The sequence below is a fragment of the Chrysemys picta genome, unplaced genomic scaffold, assembly GCF_011386835.1.
Source record: "Chrysemys picta bellii isolate R12L10 unplaced genomic scaffold, ASM1138683v2 scaf294, whole genome shotgun sequence".
NCBI lineage: Eukaryota > Metazoa > Chordata > Testudines > Emydidae > Chrysemys > Chrysemys picta.
This window is the reverse complement of record NW_027053001.1, coordinates 46,776-60,752: the sequence shown is the minus strand read 5'-3', so window position 1 is coordinate 60,752 and position 13,977 is coordinate 46,776. Positions and strand designations below refer to the sequence as shown.

The following is a 13,977-nucleotide window of genomic DNA, read 5'->3' as shown; positions in this document are numbered from 1 at the left end:
GACCGAAACCCTCCTTACAGGGTGGTCCTTAAGCCAGGAGCCTTCCAATGGGCCAGAGCGAAAAGCGCTGTAAAGGAGAGACCTCCGTTCCCTCGGAAGTGGGTGGTCTCGTTGCCCAGCGAGTGCCAACGGCCCAAGAGGAGTTAGAAAGGGGAAACCTTCACCCTTCTGACAGGGAGGGGTCAACGGCACGGGGCATTTTAAAGGCTAGGTCCTAAGGAGCTCAAACCCACAGAGACCTCAACCCGTTTTAAAGGGGGCTCGCTCCTCCTCAGCTATGGAAGGGACCCATAAAGCATTTTGGTTGGCAAGGAATGGACCTTGATCCTTGTTTACAGGGAAGTCCTTTTACCGGGCACCTGAAGGGGGATTAAGCCTGTGAATAAAAGTGTCGAACCCGATCCCTCGGTACAGGGGTGCGGTGTGTGCGGTGTGTTCAGCCGTTGGCCGTGGCTTTTTCTTCCCTTTTCCTGCAGTTTCTTTGGTGCTTGTGTCGTCTTGTCCATTTTGTCCTTTGAGTTGCTAGAAAGAGAGAGGTGAAGCGTGTTAGCTGTGGCTCAGTAGAGAGCACGTGTACAAGGTAGATTCAGATGACATGGCAAGGTACTCGGCCCTGCCGGAAATTACCCTAATTCCTACTTTTCGGCACCGATCTCTTTCGGAGCGCAGGAGAGCTTGCGGCATAAGCCGGGTCCAGGTGGCTGCAGAGTATGCGCTCTTTGACTTGGCTGAGTGCGTGTGTGAGGAGGGCACGGGACAGCTAGTAGGACAAACCCTGAACCCTCTCAAGAGGCTGGTTTCTAGAACTACCTTCCAAATGGCAATGTTACCTTGTGAAAGACAGGGAAAGACCCATACCCTAGTTAGAGGGAGCTCACTTTGGACCTTGGCGTGAAGAGGGCCAACGCAGAGAGGAGAAAAGGGAAAGCGACCTGAACCCTGATTACAGGGCAGTCACCCTTTCTTTAATATAATACACCTCCTTTACACAATGGGTGTGGGGGAGTCCTGAATGTAAAAAGATGGGGTAATTTACTGTGATTAATAGAAACAGAACCTCAATCCTTCTCATGGCTTAGCAGTATGGGGAATCTCTCAGCCACAGGCTCTAAAAGATTCCCCTAGTTTAGGTGTGGCTCATTAGACATCAGGATTACAAAGTAATCTCCCTGTATAGAAATTACCCTAATTCCTAGTTTTCAGCACCTGTGTGTTGCAGAAGTTAGGGGAGCTTTCATGAGAACTCAGCACCTTCTTCCTAGTCAGCACAAACTGCTTGAGGTTTCCTGCTTAGCGTCTTTTTCTGGGTAAACTGAAGCCTGCACACACATTTGCCCCCTAGGACCATTTGTCTAGTGAGTGCAAGCTGCTTTAGGAGTTTCCTACCCAGTACTTTTTGTAATATTAGTAGTAGAGTCTGTTCCCCTTTCCTTTCCATGTCTCTTCTACAGTAAGGGTATCATCTGCAGGTTTACCTGCCCAGTACCTCCTGCCCAGTCCTTGAGGTTGGCTTCCATGGTTTTTGACCCATCGCCTTCTGCCCTATCAACATGAGCTGCCTCAGTGATTTTTCTGCCCAGCACCTCCTGCCCAATCAGCAAAACACACCTCTGGGCTTCCCTCCCAACACCGCCTACCCAGTCAGCGCCAACCCGCTCAGTGACTTTTCCCACCCAACACCTCCTGCCCTGTCAGCAAAACCCACCTCTGGGCTTTCTCTCCCAACACCTCCTACCCTCTCAACACGAGCCACCTCATTGATTTTCCCACTCAGAGCCTCCTGCCCAGTCAGTGCCAGGCCCTGAAAGATTTTCCCATCCAGCGCTTTCCCTTCCAATTCCTCCTACCCAGTCAGCGCCAACCCCCTCAGTGACTTTTCCTGCCCTGCACCTCCAACCCTGTCAGCACGAGCTGCCTCAGTGATTTTCCTGCCCAGCATCTCCTGCCCAATCAGCAAAACCCACCTCAGGGCTTTCCCGCCCAGCGCTTCCTACCTAGTCAGCACCAGCCCCCTCAGTGATTTTCTAGCCCAACACCTCCAACCCAGTCAGTGAAACCCACCTCTGGGCTTTCCCTCCCAACTCCTCCTAGCCAGTCAGGGCCAGCCGCCTCAGTGACTTTTCCCACCCAGCGCCTCCTACCCTGTCAGCGCGAGCCACTTCTAGTGATTTTCCTGCCCAGCACCTTCTGCCCAATCAGCAAAACCCACCTCAAGGCTTTCCCGCCCAGCACCTCCTACCCTGTCAGCGCCAGTCACCTCCAGTGACTTTTCCCGCTCAGCACCTCCTACCTAGTCAGTGCCATCCCCCTCAGTGATTTTCCAGCCCAACACCTCCCACCCAGTCAGCGAAACTCACTTCTGGACTTTCCCTCCCAACATCTCCTACCCAGTCAGCAAGAGCCACCTCAGTGATTTTCCTACTCAGAGCCTCCTGTCCAGTCCGCACCAGCCCCCTCAGTGATTTTCTAGCCCAACACCTCCCCCCCAGTCAGCGCCAATCCCCTCAATGACTTTTCCCGCCCAACGCCTCTTACCCTGTCAGCACGAGCTGCCTCAGTGATTTCCCCGCCCACCACCTCCTGCCCAATCAGCAAAACCCACCTCTGGGCTTTCCCTTCCAACACCTACTACCCAGTCAGCGCCAATCCCCTCAGTGACTTTTCCCGCCCTGCGCCTCTTACCCTGTCAGCACGAGCTGCCTCAGTGATTTCCCCGCCCACCACCTCCTGCCCAATCAGCAAAACCCACCTCTGGGCTTTCCCTTCCAACACCTACTACCCAGTCAGCGCCAATCCCCTCAGTGACTTTTCCCGCCCTGCGCCTCTTACCCTGTCAGCACGAGCTGCCTCAGTGATTTCCCCGCCCACCACCTCTTGCCCAATCAGCAAAACCCACCTCTGGGATTTCCCTCCCAACACATCCTTCCCAGTCAGCACCAGCCCGCTTAGTGATTTTTCCTCCCAACACCTCTTTTATCTGTTTACAATGCAAATATTTGTAATCAAAAGTAATATAAAGTGAGCACTGTACACTTTGCATTCTGTGTTGTAACTGAAATCAATATATTTGGACATGTAGCTCAGCTCTGAATGTTAGGGCCTAGATGACTGAAGGGCAGGAAGCCAGGCAGTGCAGTTTCCTACATTAGTGTACATTAAAATGCTGTTGTAGGAGACATTTCTAGTCTGAAAACATGGTCAGGAGCGGATTTTGGCTAAGGAATGTCAGCGGAGAAAGGCTGTACCTGGAGGATTGAGGGGTGGGGGGGCGGGGGTGAATCCACCGGGTCTGATCCTGCTGCCATTAAAAGGAATTGTAGCTTTGCTGATGAGTCCAGCTGGAGCAGGAATGGGCCCAAAGTTCAGGGCTGCCCGGGGGGGGGGGGGGGGGGGGGGGGGGAAAGTGGGGTAATTTGCCCCGGGTCCCGCAGGGGCCCCCACGATACTTTTTCGGGGCCCCTGAAGCGGGGTCCTTCACTCGCTCCGGGGGCCCCGGAAAACTCTTGCGGGGCCCGGGCCCCCGAAGCTTCTTCCATTCCGGGACCTGCTGCCGAAGTGCCCTGAAGACTCGCGGCGGGGGGGTCCTTCCGGCCCGGGACCCGACGCCGAAGTGCCGGGTCTTCGGCGGAAATTCGGCGGCAGGGACGCCCCGCCGCCGAAGACCCCAGGCCCTCTGAATCCTCTGGGCGGCCCTGCCAAAGTTAGCTGCTTTGCCCAGGCCTGGCTCTTTTGTATGCATATGATCCTCACTGCCATGCTGAGAGCCATGGAATGCAGGAGGGGATGGCTGTGGGGATTGGACCACCTGGTGTGAACTCTCCAGGACTCTTTGGTAAATGACAGCATGGGCCCAGCCCTTCACTCTATGACGGCCTCTAAGCTCCCTGTTGTAGCTATTTCCAGTGAGCCTGCTATTGGCGGCAGATAGCTGGAGAAGGTGAGCTCCATACACCGTACAGTATTCTGTGTGGGGCTTCCAGGTAAGTCCTTAGAGCAGCAGGACCTGCCAGAGATGTTTTTTTCTGCAAGAGGATGGGGTTTTCCTTGGAAGTCCTTAGAGAAATATCCCTTCCCCCAGCCTTCCCTGTTCTACAATCTGCTACTTAGCCGGTCAGCTGTCACCCTGACCCCCAGATGTGGCTGCATTTCAGCGCTGCTCTTTGCGTAGGGTTGGAACGCATTTGGGGATAAAAGGTGCTATAAAAATACAGGAGGAGTTGCAGCTCTGGGCCCAGTGGGTGACCTTGGCAATGCAGTTGCCAGCGTTGTATTGATCAAAAAACAGACTTTTGTTGCTGTTTTTGCATAGTCAGTTTTGCAATTGATACGTCTGTATTTTCAGCTCAGTGGGCAATCGGTTTACTGGCTGATGTGGTGCCAAGTTGCTCCGTACATCTTTAGACCACTGCAGGCTGCAATCTGTCAGGGGCTTTTTGGACAAGCATATGCTTTTCTACTTATTACGCTGATCTAGTGCTCTTTAATCCAGTCATCTAACTCCAAGGAGCTGACAAAGTCAGCCCTGCTCAGCCTGATGACCGGTCCTCCTTCCCCTCGAAGGAGGAGGACCCAGCTAGGCTAGATTGCACCAGGGCAGAGGCAATGCGTTGTCTGCCCTGCAAGAGACCCCCATTCTGCAGCACATTCAGGCAGTGGCAGAGCAGGGTGCGAGTTTAGGGGGCACAAATGAGAACAGGGCAGGTAAAAGAGGAATTAACCCTTTACAGGGTAAAGAGGGATTTTATGCTACCCTTAGTTGTATGTTTATGACAGGGACATAGGCAGACAACAGGGAGAAGCGCCGGACCACTGAACGTTGACTTCTTTGATGGGGTCAACAAGCACGTGGACCGAGAGGATCCAGTGGCTATAGTGTACTATGATTTTCAGAAAGCCTTTGACAAGGTCCCTCACCAAAGGCTCTTACGCAAAGTAAGCTGTCATGGGATAAGAGGGAAGGTGCTCTTATGGATTGGTAACTGGTTAAAAGATAGGGTAGAAAATATCATGTTGCCTCTATATAAATCCATGGTACGCCCACATCTTGAATACTGTGTGCAGATGTGGTCACCCCATCTCAAAAAAAGATATATTGGAATTGGAAAAGATTCAGAAAAGGGCAACAAAAATGATTAGGGGTATGGAACGGCTTCCGTATGAGGAGAGATTAATAAGACTGGGACTTTTCAGCATGGAAAAGAGACGGCTAAGGGGAGATATGATTGAGGTCTATAAAATCATGACTGGTGTAGAGAAAGTAGATAAGGAAGTGTTGTTTACTACTTCTCATAATACAAGAACTAGGGGTCACCAAATGAAATTAATAGGCAGCAGGTTTAAAACAAATAAAAGCAAGTATTTCTTCATACAATGCACAGTCAACCTGCGGAACTCCTTGCCAGAGGACGTTGTGAAGGCCAAGACTATAACAGGGTTCAAAAAAGAACTAGATAAGTTCACGGAGGATAAATGCATTAATGGCTGTTAGCCAGGAGGGGCAGGGATGGTGTCCCTAGCCCCTGTTTGCCAGAAACTGGGAATGGGCGACAGGGGATGGATCACTTGATGATTCCCTGTTCTGTTCATTAGCTCTGGGGCACCTGGCACTGGCCACTGTGGGAAGACAGGATACTGGGCTAGATGGACCTTGGGCCTGACGCGGTAGGGCCATTTTTACGTTCTTATGACTTTTATTGGAAGTCCTCAGGAGCAGCTGCTGCTGCCCTGCTCCCATACAAACTGCGCTCTGTGCTCCCAGCCGATCAGAGTGCAAGGTAAGGGGAACACCTGTGAGGGCAGCGCCCCCAGCCCCTGCAGCTGTGCTGTTAACTGAACTACAGGGTTGTTTGGGTGCATCATGGGGCTGGAGAAGCAGGTGTTGCTATTCCCGGGTTGTTCAGAGGAGATACAAAGGCAGGGATTTGGGGCTGTCTCTTACGTGGAACATGAGCCAGGAGTTGTTAATGTTAGAGATGGCATAGACTAGAGCAGGGGCAGGGCCTGTCTCTTTATTCCCTTTGGGTACAGCGCCTAACACAATGGGGTCATGGGCCATTTGCTACGATAATTCAGATAATAAATCAGTGTTCTGCATTGCAAGGCCTGCGAGTCAGTGGCGGCTCCCATCGAGCCTAAGTGCGCTAAATTCCCTCTAAGCTGCGTGGCCGCGCAGCTGGCTATAACTAGCCGTGCAGCAGCTCTAAAGGGCCATACGGCAGGGACATGACGAGGAGAGAGGTAGGGAGTGGGTGGGAACTGGGGAGGGGAGCAAGTTGGGGCTTGCAGGGCTGCTGTGGGCCTCTCCTGAGGCCCAGAGCTCCCTGCTGCTGCCAAGGGGGAGAGCGAGCCCTTCTCCGGAGCCCCATGCTCCCTCCCTGTCGGCCCTCCTGCTGGGGGGAGTCCTCCGGCACCAGCCCTAGGGCAGCCTGCCTGCACCCCAAACTGCTCATGCCTGGCCCCACCCTAGAGCCTGAACCCCCAGTCAGAACTCTCCTCCACCCCCCGCATCCCAAGCTTCTGCCCCAGCCCTGAGCCCTCTCCTGAACCCCGCATCCCAAACCTCTGCTCCAGCCTTAAGCCCCTCCCACACCCCAAACCCCTCATCCACACCTCCACCCCAGACCCCTGATGAAGGAAATGCTTTGTGCATTACCCCGTGTGGCCACACAGTGTCACTATTGCTCAATGAAGGAATTGCTCTGTGCATTACGCCGTGTGGCCACACGGTGTCACTGTTCCTTATTAAAAAGAACAAAGAGTCTGGTGTCACCTTAAAGACTAATAGATTTATTGGGGCATAAGCTTTCGTGGGTAAAAACCTCACTTCTTCAGATGCATAGAGTGAAAGTTACAGATGCAGGCATTATATACTGACACATGGAGAGCAGGGATTTACTTCGCAAGTGGAGAACCAGTGTTGACAGGGCCAATTCAATCAGGGTGGATGTAGTCCACTCCCAATAACAGATGAGGAGTGTCAATTCCAGGAGAGGTAAAGCTGCTTCTGTAATGAGCCAGCTACTCCCAGTCCCTATTCAAGCCCCGATTAATGGTGTTAAATTTGCAAATGAATTTTAGTTCTGCTGTTTCTCTTTGAAGTCTGTTTCTGAAGTTTTTTTGTTCAATGATAGTGACCTTTAAATCTGTACTAGAATGACCAGGGAGATTGAAGTGTTCACTTACTGGCTTATGTATGTTGCCATTCCTGATGTCCGATTTGTGTCCATTTATTCTTTTGCGGAGGGACTGTCCGGTTTGGCCAATGTACATGGCAGAGGGGCATTGCTGGCACATGATGGCATATATAACTTTAGTGGATTTGCGGGTGAATGAGCCCTTGATGGTGTGGCTGATGTGGTTGGGTCCTCTGATGGTGTCGCCAGAGTAGATACGGGGACAGAGTAGGCAACGAGGTTTGCTACAGGGATTGGTTCCTGGGTTGGTGTTTCTGTGGTGTGGTGTGTAGTTGCTGGTGAGTATTTGCTTCAGGTTGGGGGGTTGTCTGTAAGCGAGGACTGGCCTGCCTCCCAAGGTCTGTGAGAGTGAGGGATCATTTTCCAGGATAGGTTGTAGATCGTGGATAATGCGCTGGAGAGGTTTTAGCTGAGGGCTGTATGTGATGGCCAGTGGTGTTCTGTTATTGTCCTTGTTGGGCCTGTCCTGTAGTAAGTGATTTCTGGGTACCCGTCTTGCTCTGTCAATCTGTTTCCTCACTTCCCCAGGTGGGTATTGTAGTTTTACGAATGCTTGAAAAAGATCTTGTAGGTGTTTGTCTCTGTCTGAGGGTTTGGAGCAAATTCGGTTGTATCTTAGGGCTTGGCTGTAGAAAATGGATCGTGTGATGCGTCTTGGATGGAAGCTGGAGGCATGTAGGTACGTATAGCGGTCAGTAGGTTTCCGGTATAGGGTGGTGTTTATGTGACCATCCCATATTTGCACTGTAATGTCCAGGAAGTGGATCTCTTGTGTGGACTGGTCCAGGCTGAGGTTGATGTTGGGGTGGAAATTGTTGAAGTCCAGGTGGAATTCTTCAAGGGCCTCCTTTCCGTGGGTCCATATGATGAAGATGTCATCAGTGTAGCGCAAGTAGAGGAGGGGCACTAGGGGACGAGAGCTGAGGAAGCGTTGTTCTAAGTCAGCCATAAAAATGTTGCCATACTGTGGGGCCATGCGGGTACCCATAGCAGTGCCACTGACTTGAAGGTATAAGTTGTCCCCAAAGCTGAAGTGGTTGTGGGTGAGGAGAAAGTCACAAAGCTCAGCCACCAGGCATGCTGTGGCCTCATCAGGGATACTGTTCCTGACAGCTTGTAGTCCATCCTCATGTGGAATATTGGTGTAAAGTGCTTCTACATCCATGGTGGCCAGGATGGTGTTTTCAGGAAGAACACCAATGCATTGTAGTTTCCTCAGGAAGTCGGTGGTGTCTCGAAGATAGCTGGGAGTGCTGGTAGCGTAGGGTCTGAGGAGAGAGTCTAAATAGCCAGATAATCCTGCTGTAAGAGTGCCAATGCCTGAGATGATGGGGCGTCCAGGGTTTCCGGGTTTATGGATGTTGGGTAGCAGATAGAATACCCCTAGTCGGGGTTCTGGGGTTTTGGACCCAACCACATCAGCCACACCATCAAGGGCTCATTCACCCACACATCCACTAATGTTATATATGCCATCATGTGCCAGCAATGCCCCTCTGCCATGTACATTGGCCAAACCGGACAGTCCCTCCGCAAAAGAATAAATGGACACAAATCGGACATCAGGAATGGTAACATACATAAGCCAGTAAGTGAACACTTCAATCTCCCTGGTCATTCTATTACAGATTTAAAAGTCACGATTATTGAACAAAAAAACTTCAGAAACAGACTTCAAAGAGAAACAGCAGAACTAAAATTCATTTGCAAATTTAACACCATTAATCTGGGCTTGAATAGGGACTGGAGTGGCTGGCTCATTACAGAAGCAGCTTTTCCTCTCCTGGAATTGACACCTCCTCATCTGTTATTGGGAGAGGACTACATCCACCCTGATTGAATTGGCCCTGTCAACACTGGTTCTCCACTTGCGAAGTAATTCCCTGCTCTTCATGTGTCAGAATATAATGCCTGCATCTGTAACTTCCACTCTATGCATCTGAAGAAGTGAGGTTTTTACTCACAAAAGCTTATGCCCAAATAAATCTGTTAGTCTTTAAGGTGCCACCAGACTCCTTGTTATTTTTGTAGATACAGACTAACACAGCTACCCCCTAATTCTTGTTCCTCCTTAAGGAAATGCTTGTGCATTACCCCACGTGGCCACACAGTGTCACTGTTGCTCCTTAAGGAAATGCTCATGCATTACCCCACATGGCCACACAGTGTCACTGTTGCTCCATGAAGGAAATGCTCTGTGCTTTACCTCGCGTGGCCACACAGTGTCACTGTGGCACCATATAGAAAATGGTTTGTGCATTACCCCACGTGGCCACCCAGTGTCACTGTTACTCCTTCATGAAATGGTCTCTGCATTACCCCCCGTGGCCACACAGGGTCCCTGTTGCTCCATGAAGGAAATGTTCTGTGCATTACCCTGTGTGACCACCCAGTGTCACTGTTGCTCCATGCAGGAAATGCTCTGTGCATTACCTTCGGTGGCCACACAGTGTCACTGTTGTTCCATGAAGGAAATGCTCGTGCATTACCCCAAGCGGCCACCTAGTGTCACTGTTGCTCCATGAAAGACATTCTCTGTGCATTACCTCGCTTGGCCACCCTGTGTCACTGTTACTCCATGAAGGAAATGCTCTGTGCATTACCCCACCTGGCCACATGGTGTCACTGTTGCTCCATGAAGGAAATGCTCTGTGCATTTCCTTGGATTGCCACACAGTGTCACTGTTGCTCCTTAAGGAAATGCTCGTGCATTACTCCAGGTGGCCACACAGTGTCACTTTTGCTCCTTAAGGAAATGCTCTGTGTTTTATCTCGCGTGGCCACACAGTGTCACTGTTGTTCGATGCAGAGAATACTCTGTGCATTACCTCGCATGACCACATGGTGTCACTGTTGCTCCTTGAAGGAAATGCTCTGTGCATTATCTTCGATGGCCACACAGTGTCACTCTTGTTCGATGCAGAAAATGCTCTGTGCATTACCCCGCGTGGCCACACAGTGTCACTGTTGCTCCATGTAGAAAATGCTCTGTGTATTACCCCGCGTGGCCACACAGTGTCACTGTTGTTCGATGCAGAAAATGCTCTGTGCATTACCCCGCGTGGCCACACAGTGTCACTGTTGCTCCATGAAGGAAATGCTCTGTGCATTACCCCGCCTTGCCACACAGTGTCACTGTTTCTCCTTAAGTAAATGCTCTCTGCATTACTCGGCATGGCCACCCAGTGTCCCTGTTGCTCCATGAAGGAAATGCTCTGTGCATTACCCCGCGTTTCCACACAGTGTCACTGTTGTTCCATGAAGGAAATGCTCCGTGCATTACCTTGGATGGCCACACAGTGTCACTGTTGCTCCATGTAGAAAATGCTCTGTGCATTACCCCGCGTGGCCACACAGTGTCACTGTTGCTCCATGAAGGAAATGCTCGTGCATTACTCCAGGTGGCCACACAGTGTCACTTTTGCTCCTTAAGGAAATGCTCTGTGTTTTATCTCGCGTGGCCACACAGTGTCTCTGTTGTTCCATGAAGGAAATGCTCTGTGCAGTACCTCACATGGCCACACAGTGTCACTGTTGTTCGATGCAGAGAATACTCTGTGCATTACCTCGCATGACCACATGTTGTCACTGTTGCTCCTTGAAGGAAATGCTCTGTGCATTATCTTCGATGGCCACAAAGTGTCACTGTTGCTCCATGTAGAAAATGCTCTGTGCATTACCCCACCTGGCCACACAGTGTCACTATTGTTCCATGAAGGAAATGCTCTGTGCATTACCTTGGATGGCCACACAGTGTCACTGTTGCTCCTTAAGTAAATGCTCTCTGCATTACCCGGCATGGCCACACAGTGTCCCTGTTGCTCCATGAAGGAAATGCTCTGTGCATTACCCCGCCTGGCCACACAGTGTCACTGTTGCTCCACGTAGAAAATGCTCTGTGCATTACCCCGCATGGCCACACAGTGTCACTGTTGCTCCATGAAGGAAATGCTCTGTGCATTACCCCGCATGGCCACACAGTGTCACTGTTGCTCCTTAAGTAAATGCTCTCTGCATTACCCAGCATGGCCACACAGTGTCCCTGTTGCTCCATGAAGGAAATGCTCTGTGCATTACCCCGCGTGGCCACATAGTGTCACTGTTGTTCCATGAAGGAAATGGTCCGTGCATTACCCCGTGTGGCCACACTGTCACTGTTGCTCCATGAAGGAAATGCTCTGTGCATTACCACACGTGGCCACATAGTGTCACTGTTGCTCCATGAAGGAAATGCCCTGTGCATTACCTAACATGGCCACACAGTGTCACTGTTGCTCCATGAAGGAAATGCTCTGTGCATTTCCTTGGATTGCCACACAGTGTCACTGTTGCTCCTTAAGGAAATGCTCGTGCATTACTCCAGGTGGCCACACAGTGTCACTTTTGCTCCTTATGGAAATGCTCTGTGTTTTATCTCGCGTGGCCACACAGTGTCTCTGTTGTTCCATGAAGGAAATGCTCTGTGCAGTACCTCACATGGCCACACAGTGTCACTGTTGTTCGATGCAGAGAATACTCTGTGCATTACCTCGCATGACCACATGGTGTCACTGTTGCTCCTTGAAGGAAATGCTCTGTGCATTATCTTCGATGGCCACAAAGTGTCACTGTTGCTCCATGTAGAAAATGCTCTGTGCATTACCCCGCCTGGCCACACAGTGTCACTGTTGTTCCATGAAGGAAATGCTCTGTGCATTACCCCACGTGTCCACACAATGTCATTGTTGTTCCTTAAGGAAATGCTCGTGCATTACCCCAAGCGGCCACCTAATGTCACTGTTGCTCCATGAAAGACATTCTCTGTGCATTACCTCGCTTGGCCACCCTGTGTCACTGTTGTTCGATGTGGAAAATGCTCTGTGCATTACCCCGCGTGGCCACACAGTGTCACTGTTGCTCCATGAAGGAAATGCTCTGTGCATTACCACACGTGGCCACATAGTGTCACTGTTGCTCCATGAAGGAAATGCTCTGTGCATTTCCTTGGATTGCCACACAGTGTCACTGTTGCTCCTTAAGGAAATGCTCGTGCATTACTCCAGGTGGCCACACAGTGTCACTTTTGCTCCTTAAGGAAATGCTCTGTGTTTTATCTCGCGTGGCCACACAGTGTCTCTGTTGTTCCATGAAGGAAATGCTCTGTGCAGTACTTCACATGGCCACACAGTGTCACTATTGTTCGATGCAGAGAATACTCTGTGCATTACCTCGCATGACCACATGGTGTCACTGTTGCTCCTTGAAGGAAATGCTCTGTGCATTATCTTCGATGGCCACAAAGTGTCACTGTTGCTCCATGTAGAAAATGCTCTGTGCATTACCCCGCCTGGCCACACAGTGTCACTGTTGCTCCTTAAGTAAATGCTCTGTGCATTACCCCACAAGGCCATACGGTGTCACTGTTGTTCCTTAAGGAAATGCTCGTGCATTACCCCGTATGGCCAGAAAGTGTCACATTTGCTCCATGCAGTCGATGCATGCGGGCAGTGGACCCCATGCGTCCCCCAGCTCCTTCCTCGCTGCGCTCAGGCTTTGCGGCTCCCAGGAGTGTGAGCTGCCACCATTGCTGCCACTCCAAAGAGCAGGCTCCGGGCCCCGCGCCCCGGCAGTGGCTCACATGCCCAGGAGCCACAGACCCCGAGCACAGCAAGAGGGGAGCTGGGGGGCGCACGGGGGCCTCTGCCCGCATGCATCTGCTGCAGCTGCTGGCGCCCCCAGGGGGGCCGCCTGTCCTCACCCTGGGCAGGAGGGGCAAGGGGCATGGCTGCTCCCCGCTAGCGGCGCTGCCGCCTTTGCAGGGCTCCTCCCCCCCGTGCCGCACCAGCTCCTCCATGGTGGGGGCTCGCTGCCCCCCGCAAGCCGATGTTCTGGCTCTCTGGTGTCTCCGGAAGGCGGTTCCTCCCTGCCAAGGCATGTCACCTCTTTTTGGCACCCCTTAGGGCCATCCTTAGGATTTATGGGTCCCTATGCATTATTATTAAACTGGTGCCCCTATGACTGACGGCAGCCTGAATTTGCAGCCCGGCGGGGGCGGAAGGACAAAGCAGAAAGAATAATGTCACCGCTGCTCCAGGAGAAACACAGTCTGTATGTTACCCTGCCTGCACACCGGATGGCATTGATGGTCCAAGGCAGACAGCCCAGACATTACCCTGGCTGGCCACCGAGTATCAGTGCAGCGCTGTGGTGGGGAAATGATATCTGCCTTACCCTGAGTGGCCACGTAGTGTCTGTGTTGCTCCATGAGGGAAATGCTTTGTGCTTTGCCGCGAGTGGCCACCAAGTGTCACTGCTGCTGCATGGGGGACATGCTCTGTGCATTGCCGTGATTGGCCACTGGGTGTCACTGTTGCTCCAGGGCAACTACATTCTGAAAAATACCCCAGGTGGCCTCTAAGATACATGTGTGGTAAAGGCTGAGTACAGATGTCTGCTTCCCTTTAGGTGGGGTTCGGTTTGTAATAAAAGTTTTCATCCTTGTTCTGGGTGCAGAGGGAGAATTTCCCTATATTGGGAGCAGTTGATCTTCCTGGACAGGGAGGAGCATGTTCACCTGAGCAGAAGCCTGGAACCAGAAAGGTGAGTACTGGTGCTGAGTTTGTCTTTCTTCCTATGTGTCTCTCTCTGAGCTCTCATATGTTGGCCAACATACTCTCTCTCTCCCCTTGTCCTGTCTCCTTGCATAGAATGTGGGCAATGGTGCATGCTCACAGGCTTGGTCTGGGGCGTCTGCAACCCACTGGGGCATTGGGAGGGGGAAGAGGAGCATGATGGTACGAGATCC

At 51.6% G+C, this 13,977-nt stretch overlaps 1 protein-coding gene across 1 annotated transcript in view; it reads left to right on the top strand.

The window, feature by feature from the left end:
• Positions 1–13,977, top strand: part of LOC135978506 (uncharacterized) — a 32,883-nt gene that overhangs the window by 16,253 nt on the left and 2,653 nt on the right. Inside the window, exon 7 of the mRNA XM_065579437.1 lies at positions 13,686–13,911. Coding sequence (XP_065435509.1) covers positions 13,686–13,911 — 226 coding nt within the window. The remainder of the gene's footprint in view (positions 1–13,685; positions 13,912–13,977) is intronic.